This window comes from Phocoena sinus, chromosome 5 (genome assembly GCF_008692025.1).
Source record: "Phocoena sinus isolate mPhoSin1 chromosome 5, mPhoSin1.pri, whole genome shotgun sequence".
NCBI classification, from domain to species: Eukaryota; Metazoa; Chordata; class Mammalia; order Artiodactyla; family Phocoenidae; genus Phocoena; species Phocoena sinus.
In genome coordinates this window covers 72,264,793-72,287,543 of record NC_045767.1, presented here as the reverse complement: position 1 = coordinate 72,287,543, position 22,751 = coordinate 72,264,793, and the positions used below count along the sequence as shown (strand labels likewise).

General features: G+C 42.3%; 2 protein-coding genes across 7 annotated transcripts in view; both read left to right on the top strand.

The window, feature by feature from the left end:
* TEC (tec protein tyrosine kinase) overlaps window positions 1-22,751 on the top strand; it is a 160,947-nt gene that overhangs the window by 131,731 nt on the left and 6,465 nt on the right. For 2 of the 5 annotated variants that reach the window (XR_004350023.1, XR_004350022.1), the window contains exons 15-18: window positions 6,227-6,291; window positions 8,932-9,050; window positions 9,134-9,291; window positions 14,125-14,195. Coding sequence is in view for 3 of the 5 variants with exons in the window: in XM_032632693.1 (XP_032488584.1) it covers window positions 6,227-6,291; window positions 8,932-9,050; window positions 9,134-9,291; window positions 10,481-10,564 (426 nt within the window). In the remaining 2 variants the exon portion in view is untranslated. Of the gene's footprint in view, window positions 1-6,226; window positions 6,292-8,931; window positions 9,051-9,133; window positions 9,292-10,480; window positions 11,172-14,124; window positions 14,196-22,751 lie in introns of those variants that run through there. The other 3 variants (XM_032632693.1, XM_032632692.1, XM_032632694.1) reach the window with 2 other exon arrangements.
* The window catches only part of TXK (TXK tyrosine kinase), a 62,918-nt gene continuing 54,295 nt past the window's right edge, over window positions 14,129-22,751 (top strand). Inside the window, exon 1 of one of the 2 annotated variants that reach the window (XM_032632697.1) lies at window positions 14,129-14,195. In XM_032632697.1, the coding sequence (XP_032488588.1) occupies window positions 14,180-14,195 (16 nt within the window). In that variant the 5' untranslated portion in view covers window positions 14,129-14,179. The remainder of the gene's footprint in view (window positions 14,196-22,751) is intronic. The other variant, XM_032632696.1, reaches the window with a different exon arrangement.

Below are 22,751 nucleotides of genomic sequence, written 5' to 3'. Positions count from 1 at the left end.
GGATTCTGTTTGCCAGTATTTTGTTGAGAATTTTTGCATCTATAGTCATCAGTGATATTGGTCTGTATTTTTCTTTTTTTGGAGTATCTTTGTCTGGTTTTGGTATCAGGGTGATGGTGGCCTCATAGAATGAGCTTGGGAGTGTTCCTTCCTCTGCAATTTTTAGGAAGAGTTTGAGAAGGATGGGTGTTAGCTCTTCTCTAAATGTTTGATAGAATTCACCTGTGAAGCCATCTGGTCCTGGACTTTTGTTTGTTGGAAGTTTTTTAATCACAGTTTCAATTTCATTACTTGTGATCGATCTGTTCATATTTTCTATTTCTTCCTGGTTTAGTCTTGGAAGGTTATACCTTTCTAAGAATGTGTCCATTTCTTCCAGGTTGTCCATTTTATTGGCATAGAGTTGCTTGTAGTAGTCTCTTAAGATGCTTTGTGTTTCTGTGGTGTCTGTTGTGACTTCTCCTTTTTCATTTCTAATTCTATTGATTTGAGTCCTCTCCCTCTTTTTCTTGATGAGTCTGGCTAGTGGTTTATCAATTTCGTTTATCTTCTCAAAGAACCAGGTTTTAGTTTTTTTGATCTTTGCTATTGTTTTCTTTGTTTCTATTTAATTTATTTCTGCTCTCATCTTTATGATTTCTTTCCTTCTGCTAACTTTGGGTTTTGTTTGTTCTTTTTTCTCTAGTTCCTTTAGGTGTAAGGTTAGATTGTTTATTTGAGATTTTTCTTGTTTCTTGAAGTAGGCTTGTATTGCTATAAACTTCCCTCTTAGCACTGCTTTTGCTGCATCCCATAGGTTTTGGATCGTCGTGTTTTCATTGTCATTTGTCCCTAGGTATTTTTTGATTTCCTCTTTGATTTCTTCTGTTATCTCTTGGTTATTCAGTAATGTATTGTTTAGCCTCCATGTGTTTGTGCTTTTTACGTTTTTTTCCCTGTAATTCATTTCTAATCTTATAGCATTGTGGTCAGAAAAGATGCTTGATATGATTTCAATTTTCTTAAATTTACTGAGGCTTGATTTGTGACCCAAGATGTGACCTATCCTGGAGAGTGTTCCATGCACACTTGAGAAGAAAGTGTAATCTGCTGTTTTTGGATGGAATGTCCTATAAATATCAATTAAATCTATCTGCTCTGTCGTGTCATTTAAAGCTTCTGTTTGCTTAGTTATTTTCATTCTGGGTGATCTGTCCATTATTGTAAGTGAGGTGTTAAAGTCCCCCACTATTATTGTGTTACTGTCGATTTCCTCTTTTATAGCTGTTAGCAGTTGCCTTATGTATTGAGTTGCTTCTACATTGGGTGCATATATATTTATATAATTGTTATATCTTCTTGGATTGATCCCTTGATCATTATGTAGTGTCCTTCCTTGTCTCTTGTAACATTCTTTCTTTTAAAGTGTATTATATCTGATATGAGGATTGCTACTCCAGCTTTCTTTTGATTTCCATTTGCACAGAATATCTTTTTCCATCCCCTCACTTTCAGTCTGTATGTGTCCCTAGGTCTGATGTTGGTCTCTTGTAGACAGCATATATATGGGTCTTGTTTTTGTATCCATTCAGCAAGCCTGTGTCTTTTGGTTGTAGCATTTAATCCATTCACGTTTAAGGTGATTATCAATATGTATATTCCTATGATCATTTTCTTAATTGTTTTGGGTTTGTTTTTTTAAGTCCTTTTCTTCTGTTGTGTTTCCCACTTAGAGAAGTTCCTTTAGCATTTGTTGTAGAGCTGGTTTGGTGGGGCTGAATTCTCTCAGCTTTTGCTTGTGTGTAACGCTTTTGATTTCTCCATCGAATCTGAATGAGATCCTTGCCGGGTAGAGTAATCTTGGTTGTAGGTTCTTCCCTTTCATCACTTTAATTATATCATGCCACTCCCTTCTTGCTTGTAGAGTTTCTGCTGAGAAATCAGCTGTTAACCTTATGGGAGTTCCCTTGTATATTATTTGTCATTTTTCCCTTGCTGCTTTCAATAATTTTTCTTTGTTTTTAATTTTGTCAATTTGATTACTGTGTGTCTCGGCGTGTTTCTCCTTGGGTTTATCCTGTATGGGGCGCTCTGTGCTTCCTGGACTTAGGTGGCTGTTTCCTTTCCCACGTTATGGAAGTTTTCGACTATAATCTCTTCAGATATTTTCTCGGGTCCTTTCTCTCTCTCTTCTCCTTCTGGGATCCCTATAATGCAAATGTTGTTGCATTTAATGTTGTCGCAGAGGTCTCTTAGGCTGTCTTCATTTCTTTTCATTCTTTTTTTCTTTATTCTGTTCTGCAGCAGTGAATTCCACCATTCTGTCTTCTAGGTCACTTATCCGTTCTTCTGCCTCAGTTATTCTGCTGTTGATCCCTTCTAGTGTAGTTTTCATTTCATTTATTGTATTGTTCATCTCTGTTTGTTTGTTCTTTAATTCTTCTAGGTCTTTGTTAAACATTTCTTGCATCTTCTCGATCTTTGCCTCCATTCTTTTTTCGAGGTCCTGGATCATCTTCACTATCATTATTTTGAATTCTTTTTCTGGAAGGTTGCCTATCTCCACTTCATTTAGTTGTTTTTCTGGGGTTTTATCTTTTTCCTTCATCTTGTACATAGCCCTCTGCCTTTTCATCTTGTCTATCTTTCTGTGAATGTGGTTTTTGTTTCACAGGCTGCAGGATTGTTGTTCTTGCTTCTGCTCTCTGCCTTTTCTTTTTTGCCAGCTGTTGTCATCTCGTGTTTTTGTTGATATTCGTTCTGAGAAGTGAGAGGTGATATCTCATTGTGGTTTTGATTTGCATTTCCCTGATGATTAGTGGTGTTGAGCCCCTTTTCACGTACCTATTGGCCATTTGTGTGTCTTTTTTATTTTTTTTTTGGCCCTGCCACACGGCTTGCGGGATCTTAGTTCCCCAACCAGTATTGAACCCATGCCCCCTGCAGTGGAAGTGTGGAGTCCTAACCACTGGACCACCAGGGAATTCCCTTGTGTGCCTTTTTTGATCAAGTGTGTATTCAGTCCTCTGCTCATTTTTCAATCGAATATTTGCTTTTTTGCTGTTGAGTTGAATGAGTTCCTTATATATTTTAGATATTAACCCTTTATCAGATATATGTTTTACAAATATTTTTTTCCCATTCTATTGTTTGCCTTTTCATTTTGTTGATTGTTTCCTTTGCTGTGAAAAAACTTTTTACTTTGTTGTAGCCCTAGTTATTTATTTTTGCTTTTTTTGCCCGTGTTTTGGTGTCAGATCCAAAAAATCATTGCCAAGACCATGTCAAAGAGTTTTTCCCCTATGTTTTCTTCTAGGAGTTGTATAGTTTCAGGTGTTACATTTAAGTCTTTAATCTATTTCAAGTTAATTTTTTGTATGGTGTAAGAGTAGGGTCCAATTTCATTATTTTACATATGGATATTTGAATTTGCCATTTATGGAAGAGATTATCCCTTCCCTTTGTGTGTTCTTGGTGCCCATGTTAAAGATTAGTTGACCATATATACATGGGTTTATTTCTGGATTCTCTGTTCTGTTCCATTGGTCTATGTCTCTGTTTCTGTGCCAGTACCATACAGTTTTGATTACTATATTTCTGCAATCTAGTTCAAAATCAGGAAGTGTGATGCCTCCAGCTTTATTCAGTTTCAAGATTGTTTTGGCTATTCAAGGTCTTTTTAGTTTCGTATGAAATTTAGATTGTTTTTTATATTTCTCTGAAAAATGCAGTGGAATTTTGTTAGGGTTGCGTTAAATGTGTAGCTCCTTTTGGGTAGTATGGACATTTTAGCAATATTAATTCTTCCACTCTGTGAACACAGGATATCTTGCTGTTTATTTGTGTCTTCTTCAGTTTCTTTCATCAGTGTCTTATAGTTTTAAGTGTACAAGTCTTTCACCTCCTTGGTGAAATTTATTCCTACATATGTTAATGTTTTTGATGCTATTGAAATTCACTTGCTTTCTTAATTTCTCTCAGTTCATTGTTAGTGTATAGAAACAAAACTGATTTTCCTATGTTTATTTTGTATCCTTCAACTTTACTGAGTTCTTTTATTACTTCTAACAGTTTTTTAGTGGAGTCTTTAGAGTTTTACATATATAAGATCATGTCATCTGCAAACAGAGACAATCTTATTTTCTATTCCAATTTGGATGCCTTTTATTTCTTTTTCTCACCTAGTTGCTCTGGCTAGGACTTTCAGTACTATGTTCAATAGAAGTGACAAGAGTGGGCATCCTTGTCTTGTTCCTGACCTTGGAGGAAAAACTTTTAGCTTTTCACCATTGAGTATGTTGTTAGCTGTGGGCTTGTAATATATGACTTGTATTATGTTGAGGTACATTCCTTCTATACCTAACTTGTTGAGAGTTTTTAATCATGAAATGAAAGGATTTTGAATTTTGTCAAATGCTTTTTCTGTATCTGTTGAGATAATCATGTGATTTTTATCCTTCCTTCTGTTAGTGTGGTGTATCATGTTTTTGATTTGCATATGTCAAACCATCCTTGTATCCCAGGGATAAATACCACTGGATCATGGTGTATGATCCTTTTTTTTTTTTTTTTTTTTGTGGTATGTGGGCCTCTCACTGTTGCGGCCCCTCCTGCCGCAGAACACAGGCTCCGGACGCGCAGGCTCAGTGGCCATGGCTCACGGGCCCAGCCGCTCCACGGCATGTGGGATCTTCCCAGACCGGGGCACGAACCCGTGTCCCCTGCATCGGCAGGCGGACTCTCAACCCCTGCGCCACCAGGGAAGCCCCCGTATGATCCTTTTAATGTGCTGTTGAATTCTGTTTGCTAATATTTTGTTGAGGATTTTTTCATCTATGTTCATCAGGCATATTGGCCTGTATTTTTATTTTCTTGTTGTGTCCTTATCTTGCTTTGGAGTTAGGGTAACATTGACCTTATAAAATGAGATTGGAAGTGAACCTTTTAAAATTTTTTGGAAGAGTTTGAGAACTTAGGATTGGTGTTAATTCTTCTTTAAATATTTGGTAGAATTTACCAGTGAAGCCATCCAATCCTGGGCTTTTCTTTCACAAAACTTTTAAAGGTCACATTTTATGATTGGGGCAAAGGACTTTGCAAAATAGAAGATGATGTGATATGTGTAACATTAGTTATTATTATGCTCAGTGATGATAAAGAACATCTCTTTGTCATATTGAAACTTGTGAATTTAGCACCTCCCTCTTTTTTGACTTTTAAAACTGATGGAAATCTGTTGTTTACGTGGGTATGACAGGTTACACCTCTCTACACATACCTCACTGTGGTGAAGGCAATTTTGATATGTTTGTGCCTATGATACTGACATCATTAGGGTAGGTTTTTGTCATCCCTTAAGGGAAGATTTTGATGCTTCTGTCTCCTGGGTGAAGAATCCTGGTGACTATCAAGTAAAGGCATGATAAGGTATCTTTATAGGAAGACGGAGATAATCCAGGGAACGGGTATTAACTCATACTTTAAAAGAGACTCTTAAAACGCATTCAACAGGAAATAACCTCGTGTAAATGGAATTTGCGTCGTACAGAGAATAAAATTCTGAAGCATAAGGAAGAAAAATACATTCTTAGTCTATGGGTTATAGCATGTGAAAAGACTGTCATCATGTCTTCCTTCTGAGAAATACTATGTCTTTTTCCAAACTATTTTCTTGAACCTTGTAACCTTAAAGAATGGGGAAGAAAGTATAAGTAATCTAGAATTGTGTTTGTCATAAATGACAAAGCAAACTGTGTTACATATGGCTGTTCTTTTGACTCTTTGAGTTAGAGAAGACCAATCTTTGAGCAAAGCCACTGGGTAAAAGATGGTTCACCCATCACTCTGATGCCTGTGTGTTATAAAGCTCGCCTAGTAAGAACCTGAATTAAGGACTTTAAGAGATGTTGTCACTATCAATAAGAAAATCAGATAGTTTAATAAGAATAGAAATGGGTGGGCGAGAAGCTGATTGACCCTTCTCTTAGTCCTCATATAGATATGACAGTTGGCAAAGATTATGTAATAATGCCTTTTTTCACATGAGACTTTTGACCTGTCTTTCTATCCATTCTTTCATATAAATGTTGAAGACGTTTCCATAGGGGTAAAAAAAAAATTTATAAGAGACACCACCTCTGCAAATGTTGACTGGGTTACACTAAATTTAATATAAACAGAACTTATATTTTTCTACTTTTATTGTGGAACTTTGCAACTAATATACCTTTATAATGCTGTTTTCCAGGCTGCCAGAAATTGTCTCGTAAATGAGGCAGGAATTGTGAAAGTTTCTGATTTTGGAATGGCTAGGTAAGGCTGAGTATATGTGAACATTTTCTATACATTTTGGATTAAATTAATGTAAGACTGTGGCTTTTCCCTTGAAAGTACTTGACTTTTCCTTTGCAGTTTGTGTCAGCTTCTTCCTCTGATGCCTGTTTAAGCGCTATTTTGAAACATCTTTTGTTCCTTTAACAAAATGTTAGAAGTACCCATCATTTTTTTTTAAGTCCCCATCATTTTTGTACAGATTGATTTTTCTGCTTCTTAGTGTTTTTTGTATAAGGTTAGAAAATAGATTATCTATATTTTGAAAGATTTCTTTGCTGAATTTGTCTTTTTACTGTTAGCTTTGGCTTTTTCTCAGGTAAACTGTTGAGAAGTTATGATTACTTAATACTTCATTATGTGGCTTTAGTTGATATTCACATTCGCTTATAGAATTGATAAGCATGGAAATAATCTGCACTGATAAAGCAAACCCTATTAGATGTCCTGAGATAAAATAAATATATTAAAATAACACAGTATACATTGTGTTAATTATTGTTAATCATTCTCTCCACTAGGTGGTAGTATAGCCCGTTAAATACACTACTTTCTTTTCTCCCTGGTGTGGATTAAATTTCTAGAATCTTTTGTTTTGATAGAAATGTGTTTGGGGTAAGTTTTTAGAATACGCAAATCTGTAATGTTTTTATTCTCTTAATTTTTGTAATCTTAATAGGGTGTTAGAAAAGTCCTTTAAAGAGTATTTCATTTGTCCTTTCTTTCCCTCCTTCCTTCATCCATTCATTTATCTGTACACCCATCCATACAAAATTAGGTGCCTGCTCTGTGCCAGGCACAACACTAGAGATTGAACCCTAGCAGAGGATGACATTATCCATGTGAGTCCCTGCCCACGTGCAGCTTAAATTCAAGAGGAGAGAGAAACATAAGACCTTAGAACCACTAAGAGGGGAGAACACAGAGTGAGGCGACAGAGCAGGGGTCCGCCAACCTCGGTTTCTGGACCACATCTGACCCAACACTTATGTTTGTATGGCCTGTGAGCCAACCACGGTGTTCACATTGTTTAATGGTTGGGAAAAAAAAAAAAACTTTAAAAATATTATGACATGTGAAAATTATCTGAAAGTCAAAAGCCAGTGTCCATAAATAAAGTGTTAATAGGACATAGACTCATTCACAGATGTGTTGTCTGGCTGCTTTCACTCTACAAAGGCCTGCAAAATCTAAAACACTCATTGTCTGGCCTTTTACAGAAAAAGTTGGCCGACCCCCGTGATAGCGATAACTTGGGGCTGGTGGGGCGGGCGGGTACTGAGTGATGGCGCGGGGCAGGGGTGACGGTAGCGACTTCAAATCTGGTGCCTCTCGAAGGCCTCTTTGAGACCAGGATATCTGAAAAGAGACCCAAAAGGCAGGAAGTAGTCAATTAGGTGAAAGTCTGAGGATAAAATATTCCAGGTGGCAGAACACCGAGTCCAAAAGCTTGAAATTTGGGATGAGCTTGGCCTGCTCAAGAATCGAAAGGAGGTCAGGGTGGTCAGCCCATGGCCAGCATGAGGGCGGTTTATAAAGGCAGGCCAGGCCTCCCTCCTGAGAAACTCGGGCTGAGGGAGGTTAGAAAGCCATTACTGTCCGAAATGGGACCAGAACTGCTGGGTGTCAGGGCAGTAAGGACCCAGTGCTCTTTGTTTGTTTTCTGTGAAGATATTCTGTATCTAACAGACAGGCCTCCAATTTCAGGTTTGATTTTCATATGTTTGGCTTTCAAGAAACCTGTACTTTTGCATCAGCTCCTTTGAAACACTCATTCTACACTCAGTTCAGACTCCCCTGACTGACAAACGCCCATGGTGGTACTGCCACCATCTTTGTCTATACGGCGAAGGAAGTTTGTGCAATCATTTGAATATTTTCCCATGGAGCTTGCAGAAATTAACCTGGTATGTTCCTATAATACATGAACACCTTCCTCTTGTAAATACATACTGAACACATTACAGAAAGGGCTGAAGAACCCGTATTTAGCACCCCAATTAAGATCCTCCCCAGGGGTAACCAGTGTTACCAGTTTGTGTGTGTCCTTCCAGAAGGACATAAGTATGTTCCCAGAGAGAAACTACATGGTGTTGTTCTGAGCGTGTGCGTGTAGAGGATGAACGTCATGGTATATACATATATACACCACCATGTGCGTACATCATTTTGCAGTTTGCTCTTTTCATTTGCTATAGTTTTAAGTTGTGCTCTGTGGACTCACGGGGGCAAAAGCACATGTGCTCCAAGCGCCTTGCACCACTTCCTTTAGAGCAGCTCTGCTTTAGATGTTTTACATGTGGGGCCTTTGGGTAAAATTTTTGTTTAAAGAACAGAACTTCTTAAAAAGAAAGTTTGCAAACTCTTTTCTTGTAGGCTGCCTCCAATGCCTTATAAAAAAGAAAAACAGAAAAGTGAAAGCGCGGTTAGAATCTTACAGTGCACGCATCTCAGGCACTTGGAGGAAGAGGGCAACTGCAGAGGCGTGGCTGCAGAGGCAAACAGCCAGCTTCAACCGGATGCCTGTTGGACTTCAGTCAACTGTGCTTCTGATTTTAAGGGGGAGAAAGAAATTAAAGAACATGTACAAAATACAGACCATAACTCAGTGTCTTACTCTAGGTATGTCCTGGATGATCAGTACACGAGTTCTTCCGGTGCTAAATTTCCCGTGAAGTGGTGTCCACCTGAGGTGTTTAATTACAGCCGCTTTAGCAGCAAATCAGATATCTGGTCATTTGGTAAGAGTCACGCTCCACTTCCCCTCAACTCTGCCCTGAAGAGGAACTGGGTGCATCGTTTGGCAATCCTTCTCCTCTTCCAGGTGTCTTAATGTGGGAAATATTCACCGAAGGCAGAATGCCCTTTGAGAAAAACACCAACTATGAAGTGGTAACCATGGTTACTCACGGCCACCGACTCCATCAGCCGAAGTTGGCGTCCAGATATGTATACGAGGTGATGCTGAGATGCTGGCAGGAGGTATAACATTTTTCGGGTGCTTTCTTCTTCAATCTCTAAAGCATTCAGGGATCTGGGCTTGGTAGATTCAAACTGTGTGGTCTTTATAGCCTAGTGAATGAGTGCATGTTTTATATGATTTCAAACTCCTAAGTAGGAAGCCGGTCTTCTCAACTCAGTCTGAACAATGGGAAGAAGATGTGAAGAAGTGGAAAACACTAATAATTAAGATAGTAAATTCAGGCTGCCGCTCCCTTCCCAAGTGGGGCTCCCGCCACAGTCGCCTGAGCTGGGGGCTCTGGGGATAAACCCAGAGAAGTAGCTGTTCTTTCAGTGGCTCTCTAGTGTTGTCGAAATAGTACTCTTTCACCAGAGAAGTTTTTTTTCTCCAAGCCTCAACTTCTTCAGGTCATTTACTCTCAGTCTTCGGAAGTTTTCCTTCGCCCCGTGTTAAAAATGTCACCTCATAGAAGAGATTAGACACCAAAATGACTTTTGAAAGATAACGGTAACATTAGCTCAGAGGTATGATGTGCTAGTCACTGTGCTGAGTGCTTTCAATTTAGTTCTCAAAATAACCCTTCAAAGTGTGCATACTTTTACTATGACCACTCTGTGGATGAGGAGATCACGTTGTCGCTTGCCTAAGGCCACTTAACTACAGAGAAGCAGAGTCCCGTCCGACTCCAAAGCCCATGCCCTGGTCACTTGCTATCATGCCTCCCAAGAGCACTGATTGGGATGGACAGAGGCCTTCTGGCCAAGAAGTGGTGCTAGGGGGAGTGCGGACAATGTGAGCAAAGGTGGGGTGGTGGTAATGAACTTGGTGTGTGTATGCAAGGGTAGAGATTGTTCTCATTGAGCATAGGGCCCCTGTGAGGGTTTTTGTGGGAAATAAAACTGGGTAGCAAGGGCCTGGGGGAGGGGCAGGTTATAGAGGGCCCTGTGAGTCAGCAGGACTTGATTTTGCAGGCAGTTAGGATCTCTGTTAGGTTCTTGAATGGGATGCCAAAACCACGTGGCAGAAAGGTTAGTGTAGCAGCAGCACGTGCAGGATCGATTAGACCTGTCTGGAGATGCATGTATGTTCCGGCCCCGAAGCAAGGAGTCCCTTACTCTGGTATGCATTGCTATCTGAGTTGGAGCAGTGAAAAATCATTTCGGGGATGGATTCTGGAACCCACAGCTTCTACTTGATTTTGAATTGTAGAAACCAGAGGGAAGGCCTTCCTTTGAAGATCTGCTGCGCACGATAGATGAACTAGTCGAATGTACAGAAACTTTTGGAAGATGAGTGCTGTGACCGGATGATGCGATGGCTTCCAGAGTCCAAAGCACGAGGAAGAGATGGCACTTTGTGGCAAACTTCTAATTTATTTAGCACTTGGACGTGTAGATTGTTTTACTTATAGAGGGGAAACACCTAAAACATTTGCTTCTCCACCAGCCGTAGCTCTGTGACCGAATCTTCTGGATTATGGAAATGCTGCCTTAGACACGATGGTTAAAAGCACCCACTTTTATACATTCCACAAGTACTGGAGTGCCCACTGTGTGCCAGGCGCTGTGCCCAGCCCCCAGGGTCTGCCCATTTTAAGGGTGCATGTGGGGTCACGTTAGCCGGTGCCGGTGGAAGGCCAGGGTAATTGGGAGGGGGAATGGTATCCGAGCCACATTCCAGCCACCCCTCTCTTCCCTGTGACTTCTACAGAAATCTGGGCTGGGGCATTGTCTAGAATATGGGTTCCAGATGGATCCGGAACCCACCTTGGCTAAGTACCCATCATTTGTTTTGGAACATCTGTTTTCAAGACTGCCATTAGTATTACATTAGAACATATTTGTATGCTGTACATATTGTAAATATATACAATATATAAAGTTATATATTTATAAGAAACGTGAGTCGTCTTTTTTGTAATTTGATTTTTATTGGAGTATAGTTGATTTTATGAGTTGTCTTTTAATTGAAATGTTTAATTCTGTAATATATGAGCCAGCCCTCTTAGGACTAGGGATTTTACCTTACAGCTGTCAATTCCTTTTCCCCTGAGGATCTAATATTCCCTACTGAAGAGAAAAATGTCTGGACCCTTCTATCACTAATGCCCCCTCCTCGCTTGGGTAGCCATGTTTGAGGTGCCTATCCAGCTTAAGCCCCCAGCAGGGGCTGTGTTTGGGCTAAGTGGACCTGCCCATGGTATCCACAGCTAATTGGAGTTGGATGGGAAATTGAGCCTAGGGGCAATCAATCAGTTTCTGTGTCTTAAGAATCTGTCCCTGGACATAAATGTGAAAGTGAGCTCTGGAGCAGAAGGAACAGATGATGTTCGCCACAAAGGCTGTGTCCCAACTGCACGCAAGACCCAGGAGCAAGCCAAGTTCTGGCAGAATTCAGGAAGCAGCCAGGAAAAATGGAGAGCATGGCGTCTGAGCTGTTTCCCAGATGGCTTTCAGGAGGCCAGGCTGGACTTGGGTTCCTGCATCAGAGAGATTGTTATAGCTTCATAGTAGACCCTGCAATTGAGTTTATTTGAGTGGGTTTCTGACCCTTATAATTTCTGACCAGGACACCATCTGAGTTAGAGCCTCATTTACTCATGAGCCCAGGGTAAAGAACGACAGTCTCCATCATGATGAAAGCAAGGCCGTGTATTGCCCCACACTGTATTGTTGGTTTTGTGGGCATCGAAAGCCCAGCAAGACACAGGGCCTTTCTTCAGGAGTTCGTCTGCTCTGGGGGACCGTGGTCTCCCCCCATGCTGTGGAGCATTGTGTGAACACTCTTTACGTAGCGTTCACATAAGTAGTTCTTATGTGAAGAAGCTACTTAATGCCCAGCGACGAGTTGTCTCAGTCAACAGCATCCCACAGAACATTCTCCAGGAACCGCTGACGAGGTTAAACCACAGTTTTGCCAAGGAAACAGCTCACAGGTGGGCAATGCTGGGTTCAAGAGTTTACCCCCCTGGCTTCCTAAGCAAGTAATGGGCCAGAAGTTGTGCCCATGGCCTCAGAATAACACAAATACTATTCCCTGGCTGCCTGTTTCCTCGAGGACTCCCTGTAGACCTTGGGACATGAAAAAGGCATCTCTGTGGTTTGTGTTTGAAGCACTAAGAAGTCTTATCCATTCACGTGGGGCCCAAAGGAACCTGCGTACAGCAGGACTCAGGATCCCAGAGGATTTATTACGGCTCTTGCTTCCAAGAATGAGCTGAGGCCTCTACATTTGATTTTTTTTAAGCTACATACTCAAGGCCCACTTCCTCTACCATCTTCAAGCCTCATTAACAAGGGAGTGGCTTCTTCTGTCACATGCCAGGTTGTTGGGACCCGGATAGCATGTCCTCTGCGTGTGACTTCTCATTTCCCTATGTTTCCACTAAGGATCTAGAGGCAAAGAGCAGGCAGTCGAGGTGAATGACCCATCTACCCTCTTCTGTTGATTGCTCTGGCTTGAATATTATAGCAGTGGGACCAGAACCATTTAACTCACTAAGTGCTTTAATGATTAAAAAAATTACTATACGTGGCTGCGTTTATGGAAAATCAAGACCTTTTACGGAACACAGGCTGTGGCTGGCTACTCTGAGTAGCACCTTCACATGACCGTGGAGAATCATCTTTCCATTCTGGTCAGTTCATCCCCTGAAGGCTGTCTTCTATCCTTCCCTGTCCCCCTTATAATGGAAAAAAATAAAATATTTATCCTAAGTCTTGTCACAGTCTGTTTGCCACCTTCCTTCTCATCTTCCTATTTACCTGTACCCCCATCACAAAAATATACACATCTGTTAACTGAATTGTAGCTCATTCAAGGGGTTGGCTGTATGCGCGCCCTGCCCTACTGTCATTGTCATACCTTCCTCCTTCCTCCTTCCTTCGTCTCTCACCTTGAGTCCTCTCGTCCCTCCCAGCCCCATCCCATACTTCCCTTTTGACCTTGAGGAACTGTGTTTAGAGCGCTAGGTCGCTTTGAAGAGAGAGGAGAAAGTATAGCCCTTAACCTAATAGTTATGTATACTTTTGATGGGAAAACAAGATTTGGCAACATTTGGGAATATTTTCTTCAAAAATCTTTAAATATTTCACTAGAACTTAAAAAAAAGTTTTTATATAAAACCATAGCTACGGCTAAAGGAGAAGTAAAAATAGAAGAATCCACCCAGAATGTGTAAAGAGATCTTAATCTAGAAAGCAGGGAATAGGAAGGGCAACGTGAATCTGCTGTGTCTTCAGTGCAGTGGTTCCCTTTGGTTTTAGTTACTTTTTGGTTATTTTTCAGTGGGATGAAGTGCAACTCCTAAGTGCGTTTTTATTGTTGATGTTGTTGTGTTTGTAGTTCTCGGCCATGCCCCAGTCACCTGGGGATGGATTAGTTTTTTCCCTCCTGCCCCGCAAAATAAACTTTCCTCGTACGGTGCCTAAAGTGTTAGTCCTGAGTAGGAGGACAGAATATTCTAGACGTGGTACTTCAAAACTTACAGTCTAATTCTGTTTCTACCACTAACGGTGTCCCTTATCCTATCTGTGCCTCCAATTCTTTCTCTGTCCAGAGAGAGCAATTTGAATTCATGCTCTTTTAAAGGTCCCTTTTACCCAAATCTTGTGATTTCTTGAAAATGGTGTTTGCTGGAGTCACCCACGCACTCGGGAATGAAGAACTAATAGCAGCTACCCTCAAAGATCTGGATGTAGATTATCAAGCTTTCTCTTATATAGGCCATTGGGTTGTCATTCACACACTTCTCTGAGGTTTTTAGAACAGGAAAATAGGTGGGGTTAACTTTGCCTGTGAGAAACGTCTTGGGTGAGCTATGATTTCAGTTAAAAGATGTGTTTTTGTGACAGGAGCATCGCTGAAGACCTGAAGGCTGTTTTGTTTGCTCCCCGCACAAGTGCAGCCATGATTCTTTCCACCTGTAAGTAAGATGGCTTTGTCCTTTATCTTCAGGGCTTGTTCTGGGCATGGTGCTTAGTCTTGAACGCCAGAAATTGTGAAGTGTGGAAGATAATTTCCCCAGATGTTGTGACAGTGTTTTGTTTGTTATTTAAATACCCATGGTGGTGATGTAATTTTAGAAAATGTTCAGCATTAAGAACACAAAAGAAAACAAAATAGTGTCCTTAAATCTACCTGTGTGTATAGAAATGCAATCAGTTTGAAAAGTGTTTGTATTTAGAATATTTAGTGTAAAGAACTGAGAGCAAAAGTCTAGGAGACCAAGTTCCACTTCAGGATTTGCTGCAACATTAGTGGGTCACCTTTGGTAAGTTCTTTAGATCAGGTACCCATCTGTACAGTGGGCACTCTCTTTTTGCCTACCTCCCAACAAGATACTAGAGAGAAACAATAGATTAAAATGACAGGCTCTTCATGAACTTAATTTTGGAGTTGCTTTGGAAGACTATTCAGTCCCATGTACAAGTTTTGGAAATGCTTGTTGATTTACCTCGAAGACTCAGAGAGCCTTATCATGCAAATAATTAAAAATCTGGAAGAAAAATACTGATTTTAATCCTGGATGACTATGGAAACAAGCTTCAACAAAGCTCAGTCACCTCAGAATAAAGCAATCAAGGCTGCTGACAACAGTTTTTGCACTTCTGAGTTTTAAGTGGCATTAGGAAAAATTTTTTGCAATTTTTAAATGTCATGTGTTTAAACCAAATCACCTCATTAGGACCCAACACTTGTTGTTAGGATTCGTAAGAAATAAACCAGGCTACTCCACTTGTACCTACCTGAATTATAACTTACAGTCTGGGTCCACACATAGATCAAGACGGGGTGCCCATTATCAGAAACACAGACCAAGTAGAGCAAAGCAGAAAGAGCTAAGAAGCAGTAACCTATGCCGCCACTTCCCCCAATGGCAGGACAAAGGTGAGCAGTGACTTAATAAGAACCTTTTCATTAAAAGCCATGTGGGCATCTGTTCTTCATTTCTCCTGAGGTCAGAACTCGAGAGAAGGCTGTAAATGATAACAGGAAGGATTCAGTTATATATAAGATAAACAGTGAGGGTTGAAACAAGGATTAGATTGCCCAAAGGATTGAATAAGAGACCACCTATTAGTGGGGTTATTTTGAGGATCATTCTATCTGGCCTGGGAGGGCATGGGTTTGATGAACTATCACTGTCCTTTCCAGCTTCTGATAATTTGATTCAACGGTTAAGACTCACCCGTTTATTTCTTCCACAGATTGCACTTAGATGTGGCTCCATTTTCTTTCTTTCTTTTTAAATTAATTAATTAATTAAATTTATTTTTGGCTGCGTTTGGGTCTTTGTTGTTGCACACGGGCTTTCTCTAGTTGCAGTGAGCGGGGGCTACTCTTCATTGCGGTGCATGGGCTTCTCATTGCGTTGACTTCTCTTGTTGCGGAGCACGGGCTCTAGGCGTGCAGGCTTCAGTAGTTGTGGCTCACAGGCTGTAGAGCACAGGCTCAGTAGTTGTGGTGCATGGGCTTAGTTGCTCCACGGCATGTGGGATCTTCCCGGACCAGGGCTCGAACCCATGTCCCCTGCATTGGCAGGCAGATTCTTAACCACTGCGCCACCAGGGAAGCCGTGGCTCCATTTTCTTCTGGGTAAAACAATGAGTGTTTACTGTTGACCAGAGAAAGCTAAGAGGTGCCCCAGGGTGTGTTACTACTAATCAAAAAAATGTTTATAGGTATTTTTTGGGCCAGAGTCATTTGGGAAATACATTGGTTGTTTTAAGGGCTGTCATAGAAGTCTGGCTTCATAGGCTGCTGTAGGGCAGGAGGAGATCCTTGTGGAAGGTGCAATATTGATCTTACTGACTGGTGGGCAGAGCCTGGGAGTGGTACCAGGGCACTGCTCCTGTGAGGGTCAGTTTGTGAAACACAATTGGTCGTTTCTCCCAACTAACCCCTGCTCTGAGGACAGACCCAGCCCAGGAGAATCATTTAGGGGACGGGGACCAGGGAGATGTGCTGGGGGTTCGAAAAGCTGACCACCTCCCTTCCCTCCATCTCATCATCACCTAATTTCTCTGTCTTTTCTTCCCAATTTATAAAGTAGAAGGAAAAATAATAATTGGGTGGTTCTTAAATGTTGGTGTGCCTGAAGTGTGCTTTAGGATACTGTTAAAATGCAGTTTTCTGGACTCATAATTTGATCTGGAGGGTGAGGTAAGGACCCCTCGGTCACTCTGCTTTTCTTGGGTCTCTGCTTTCAAAGCCCTCTCTTATTCCTCGTTGTGTTTGAGTCCCATGCCAACCCCTTTAAGTTAGTATCTTGTTATTTCTTTTACAATTAACACAGAGATAACGAGGGTAGCTGCACAGGCATCTCTAAGGTGGCCCCAGTGATGTCCCCCTCCAGCTGTTCACACGATCCCTCTCCTTGGGGAAAGATGGAGTATGGTAACAGGGGTGGATGGAGTGTTACTGGGAGGTCAGGTTACGGCAGACTGTGGCTTCTTAGTGCTCTTGGGCTCCCTGTCTCTTGGATAACCTGCTGCCATGCTGTGAGCATTCTCAGGCAGCCTGTGGAGAATCCCCATCACCAGGAACCAAGGCCAGCGACAGCCATGTGACTGAACTTGAAAGTAGATTCTCCAGCAAATCCCAACTCCCCTTTACTACAATTTCATGAGCTTCATGAACTTCTCAATTTGATTCAGAGGCGCCCAGTTAAGCAGTGCCTGGACTCCAGACCCACAGAAACTGTGAGATAGTAAACAGTTTCTGCCTCTAGGTTTGGAGCTAATTTGTTTCCAACAATAGATACCTAATTCAGTGGCAAAAGCTAGGAGAGCCATGGACCAAAAAAAGACTTGGCCACTTTTACTGCCACTTTGCCTCAGGCTGGAGATGGTCCCCTTTCTCAAAAACAGGTTCAGTGTTAATATGGACACTAGTATATGTGTCTTTCCTTTTGTTTCTAAACCACTTCACTTCTATCCTCCTGCAACTGCCTGAAACCTGTAGCAATAATGCTAACAGCAGTCACCATCTGGAACTGCGTCTGTGAGGTTTCCACGCCTTCTTGTGTGTGACCGGCAGATGCCCTTCCTGTGTAGTGAAGCCCACTGGCTGGCATCTGTCCCCTTCCTGCCCTCGGGGGGCAGGGTGTTGCCCAGTGCTGGCCGCCAGCGGGTCTGGTGGCCAAGCACCTACATCCCAAGCTGGCCAGGTGTCTTGGTTGTGATGTCTGTGAGCTGCTCATGAACTTGGAGCTCACGGGCCACAGTCTCCTAGGAAACACTGCTCTGAGACTAGGGGATGGAGGAGATGTGGGCAAGATGCCTGCAAAGTCCGCCTCACGCCAGCTCAGGACTGGGAAAGAATAAAATTCCTGTGTGGAACAAACAAGGGCTTCTGGTGCTGGAATGTTTGGTGCCTGGGGCTTTGCTGGCTGAAGCTGTGAACAGAGGAGCGATCAGTCTTCAGGGAGACTCTGCCTTTCCCTTCAGCATCTTTGCCCCTGGGACCCTGTCTCCCCTAGTGCCCAGCGCCCCATGCAGCTCCCCAGGCTTCCGGAGTCTTTGCACCCCTTCCCCACACACAGCACCCCTCAGGCTCAGCCAGGCCAGCACCGTTCTTCTCCTCCACCCAGATTATCAGTTACTGTCCCATGAGCTAGCTGCCTGTTTTCTGTTAGGAACCAACAAATCCCTAATGGAGTTATTCCCCTTACTTGAAGGTTTCACAGACGGGATAATGTCCAGAAACCAGTTTGGGATCTAATAATGGGTTGCTAACTTATTTTGTCAATACATTCAAAAACACTAACATCTCTGGCGACTATCATTTCTTAGAAGAACGGACATTTTAATATCAAAAGGAAACAGTGTTCTTTCAGTAATTCTGTTGAAAGGAGTGCCCTTTTAATATCAAAGGAGGCACACACACAAAGCAGGGATAATTTAATGCTTCAAATATATAAAGAGCATAAAAATTCAGAATCAAGGATATCTTTAAAAATTTTTTTAATTTAAATTTTATTTTATATTGGAGTATAGTTGATTTATAATGTTGTGTTAGTTTCAGGTGTACAGCAAAGTGATTCAGTTATACATATACATATATCAACTCTTCTTCAGATTCTTTTCCCCTGTAGGTTATTACAGAATATCGAGTAGAGTTCCCCTTGCTATACAGTAGGTCCTTGTTGATGATCTGTTTTATATATAGTAGTGTGTATATGTTAATCCCAAACTCCTAATTTATCCCCCTCCCACCTTTCCCCTTTGGTAACCATAAGTTTGTATCAAGGATAACTTCTTAAATTGAATAAATGTTTCTGTGAAAAACTCAGTGTATTTCTCTCTCTCTCTCGCCCCCCCCCCCCCCACCATCCTTCCCTCTCTCCCCCTCTCCCTCTCTTTCTATTTTCTTTTCTTTCTTTCCCTCATTGGTGTGGATTATTGGTTTGGTGTCTTTTCAGAAAGTCTTTTCTGGTGCCTGCTTAGAGGCAGAAATTCAGGTTAAAAACAAAGCTAGCTATGTGTCACACCTCCCACATGATATGGGTTAAGTCCATTAACATGTATCTGGTCTTCAGAAGTCCCTTAAATAGATCTAGTGGTGGGAATTTATTACAGTCATGAGGAGGTTTGACCTTTCTGTAAATTTCTGGAAAAAAAATAAGGCGCTTCTTGTAGTGAACTTAGAGGATCAGTTCCAATTGCCCAGAGCCATTTATCCAAAGCCACAGGTTTTCCACACTTTCCAGTTCCCCGAGCCCTTCAGCTGTGAGCGCAGCTGCCCTGGAATTCCTCGTCCTAAAACCGCGACCCGGATTGTGTGCGTTGGGCCACTAGCCTAGTCTTTGGCTCAAGGCACTTCTTGAAACGAGCCAGTTATTCATGTTTTCAAATAAAAATCACCAGCCTTCTGCCAGTTATTCTAAGCAAACTCAGGAGGACTGAATTTCGCCTGAAGCACTGATTTATAACGAAACTCTGCCATCGTAAATACGTGAGGTTACATAGATATAAATCTGAAAACATTCGAAACGGAGGGAACGCCACCAGCTTCGCTTCCCAGACGGCGGTGACCCAGCAGCCCTTCAGCTACCGTTCATCTGCTGGACTGTGAGCGGCGGGGAGCTGTTCGGAGAAGTGGTGCTTCTCCCACTCGCTCCCTTCCAGCGCCCCCTGGTGGAAACCCGTCCCCAAGCCGAGCCCCGCTGCAGCCGCGCACACAAGCAGAAGGCTGTTAGGAGACCTGCACGGGTGGGAGAAGGGGGAAGCAAGCCTTCCCAGGAGAGTACGCGAACACTAAATAAAATAAGAGGTTCGACTCCCTTACCCATGAGGGACGTGCCGGTTCCTAAAGGTCACGGAGATTACGCCGGGATGTGATGCCCTTTTCCTGATTTGCTGGTACAAGATAGATAATTAAAGGTATTTGCTGGGGAATAAGAAGCAGATGAAAAGAATAGCGCAGGTGTAAGCCTGGGAGGGGAAGCTCTGGCTTCTTCCTGCGTTAATCCTCAACACTGAATATAACCTTCTAGCAGGCAAATAGTCATTGCCCATCTCTGGGGCATTTTAGATCGTCTCTGGCAAAGACCAGATATGCATGAGTTTCTGCCTTCATTGGGGATTTTATAAAGGCGAAAAAGGGCTTTCTCTCTGCAGGTTACTGAGAAAAGCAATTCAAAGAATGGCTTCTGTAACCACAGCAGGCGTGTGGCAGTGACTCTCCATTTACCCACTCACCTGGAAGACCTGTGATGCTGTAAATAGAAAATGACCACAAATCTAATAATCATTGCTATCCGCTTTGGCATGAATCATTACTTCAGTCTGTAAATAAAGAGGCCTAGTGTCTTGAAGAGTCAAGCCAAGCAAGGAACACCAGGAAGCTGTTTGGCTTTCACAACTTGTTTTTTACTCACTCATCAATTATTTAATGGGCAGCGACTAGTTGCTAGCAACTGTGCTGGGCAGAACTGAACCATAAACAAGGCGGAGGTTGTCCTCGCTGCTCACAGCTATTCTTGGTCTTCAGGGGAGATAGAACAAAACCGTGTCGTAATTAAAGCTGTGGCAGAGTAGTACCCTTATTTGAAGGCAGCTGTCTTTGCTACTGAGTGAGGACAAATAAATACTTGTGAAAAAACTTCCTCCTAAATTCCAGGCTGCAGGAGAGAGTAAAGATAACCGAGAGATTGCTGTTGGATTTATAGTCCACTCTGTTGGTGTGTAGTCATGTACGGTAAATTCAGTGAAGGTGGGGGGGAGCCTTTTCCTAGTCTCCAGATATCATTCCTGCTGACAAATGCCAGCAATTTCTCTTTGAAAGTTCTATATGTTTAATTTAAAGTATAATAATGGTTAATTTTATGGGTCAACTTGGCTGGGCCTTGATGCCTAGGTAGTGGGTTAAATGTTACTGTGGATGTTTCAGTGAAGATATTTTTTGTGCGAGATTAACATTTAAATCAGTGGATCTTTAGTAAAGCAGATTACCAAGACATAATGTGGGTGGGCCTCATCTAATCAGTTGAAGGCCTTAATAAACCAAAGACTGACCTCCACTAAGCAAGAAAAAATTCGGCCAGCAGACTGCCTTTGGACTCAGACTGCAGCTCTTCCCTGAGTTGTAAGCCCACCCCGTCAGATTTTGGACTCACCAGCCCTCACAATTGTGTGAGCCAATTCCTTAAGTCAGTTTATCTTGCTCTCTCTCTGATCACTCTGACAAATACAGTTGTCATGCTTACAGATATGAAAATGCCTTTAAAAGAAGTACCGCCATACATGTTTACTGTTATATCAGTTTACTATCATATCATTTTCACCTTGCCAAGACTAAGCTTCAGAGCACCTCCGGAGAGCTGTGTTGATAGTGGAGAGAGGACCCCTTAGAGTCCTGAGCGGGGTGAACAGGGGTAGAGAATGGGCTCAGGGGTTGAAGGTCAGCTTTGGTTTACTTGACCTTCTTCCCATTTTGTCTTCAGAGGGAGGACCATAGTGTGCTTCTATCTGTTTACCTCAAATCTGCTCTTTGAATACACAATACATACTTGCTGAATGAATTCTAGGGAACTGAGTGAGGGAAAAGGTTGGACATTAAATGAGCAACTGCTCTGTCCTAGACATTTCATCTCTGCTGTCTTACGCAATCTTCTCATCCACAAGGACTGTCTCATTATTATGCTCATGGACTCAGCCAAGCTCTGTGGGCTTAAATTCAATCTCAGCTGCTTTTTTAGGTATGTAGCTTTGGACAAATGACTGAACCTGTCTGTTACTCAATTTCTTCATCTGTGAAATGGGGATAATTACAGGACCTATTTCAGTATGTAGGGAGTGAGTTAGTATAGGATAGTAAGATCTTCCTGTAGTCCCTCCATATGGTAAATGCTTTGTTGGTAGCAGTGGGAAACGGCCTTTCCTAGAAGGTAGGTTTTATTTCTATCATTTTCCAGATCAGGCTCCTGAGTAATTGCCCCAAATCATATTGTCGCTACAAGAAAATGGAGTCATGATTTGACTTCAGGTTACCCTGACCCTAGTGACTGCTCAACCCCATATGCTGTCCTTATACAGAAAAAAGAACATTTGAACACCAGGTTTTAACCATTTCATTTAGCATCTCGTGGATTGATGCTTGATTTTGGATAAGCTGCCGCTGCTTTTTCTCCTTCCCACCTCCTTCCTCCTCCTCCCTCTCTTCCTTCTTCTTTTTTTTTTTTGCGGTACGCGGGCCTCTCACTGTTGTGGCCTCTCCTATTGCGGAGCACAGGCTCTGGACGCGCAGGCTCAGCGGCCATGGCTCACGGGCCCAGCCGCTCTGTGGCATGTGGGATCTTCCCGGACCGGGGCACGACCTGCCTCCCCTGCATCGGCACGCAGACTCTCAGCCACTGCGCCACCAGGGAAGCCCCCTTCTTCTTTTTTACTATGCCTGGAACAAAAGGTTAGACTTATGACCTACTACAAGCTCCGGAAGCTGTCTTCTTCAACTTTACTGTTCTACTTAGTCAAAAGGACGTGGTCAACCTAGCTTGCTCTGCGGCCGGCCAGCGTCGAGCTGTGAGATTGCATGTGGTCGAATGAGTTACTGACAAATAGAGCCTAAGTGTAATGTGATGGTGTAGATATCGAGGAGACGTTATTTAACAGCTATCTATTGAGTTCTTGCTCTGTACCAGGCTCTCATGCTGCATGCTATGGACAAGACAAAAAACCATGAGACTCAGACCGTGAAATTGAAGAGTTCACAATCTAGCTCAGTGGTTCTTAACAAGGGGTGATTTTTGCCCACAGGGGACATCTGACAATTCCTGGAAACATTTTGGTCTTCACACCTGGGTGTGGGAGGTGGGTATCAGAGGAGTGAGGTGCTGTTGGTACTGACACCTACTGCACGGGGGCCAGGGATGCTGCTCAACATACTGTAATACACAGGACAGCTCCCGCAGCAAAGCACTCATCACTCTAAGGTGTCAGTAGTGGTGAGATTGAGGAGCCCTGTGAGAGATGAAGGC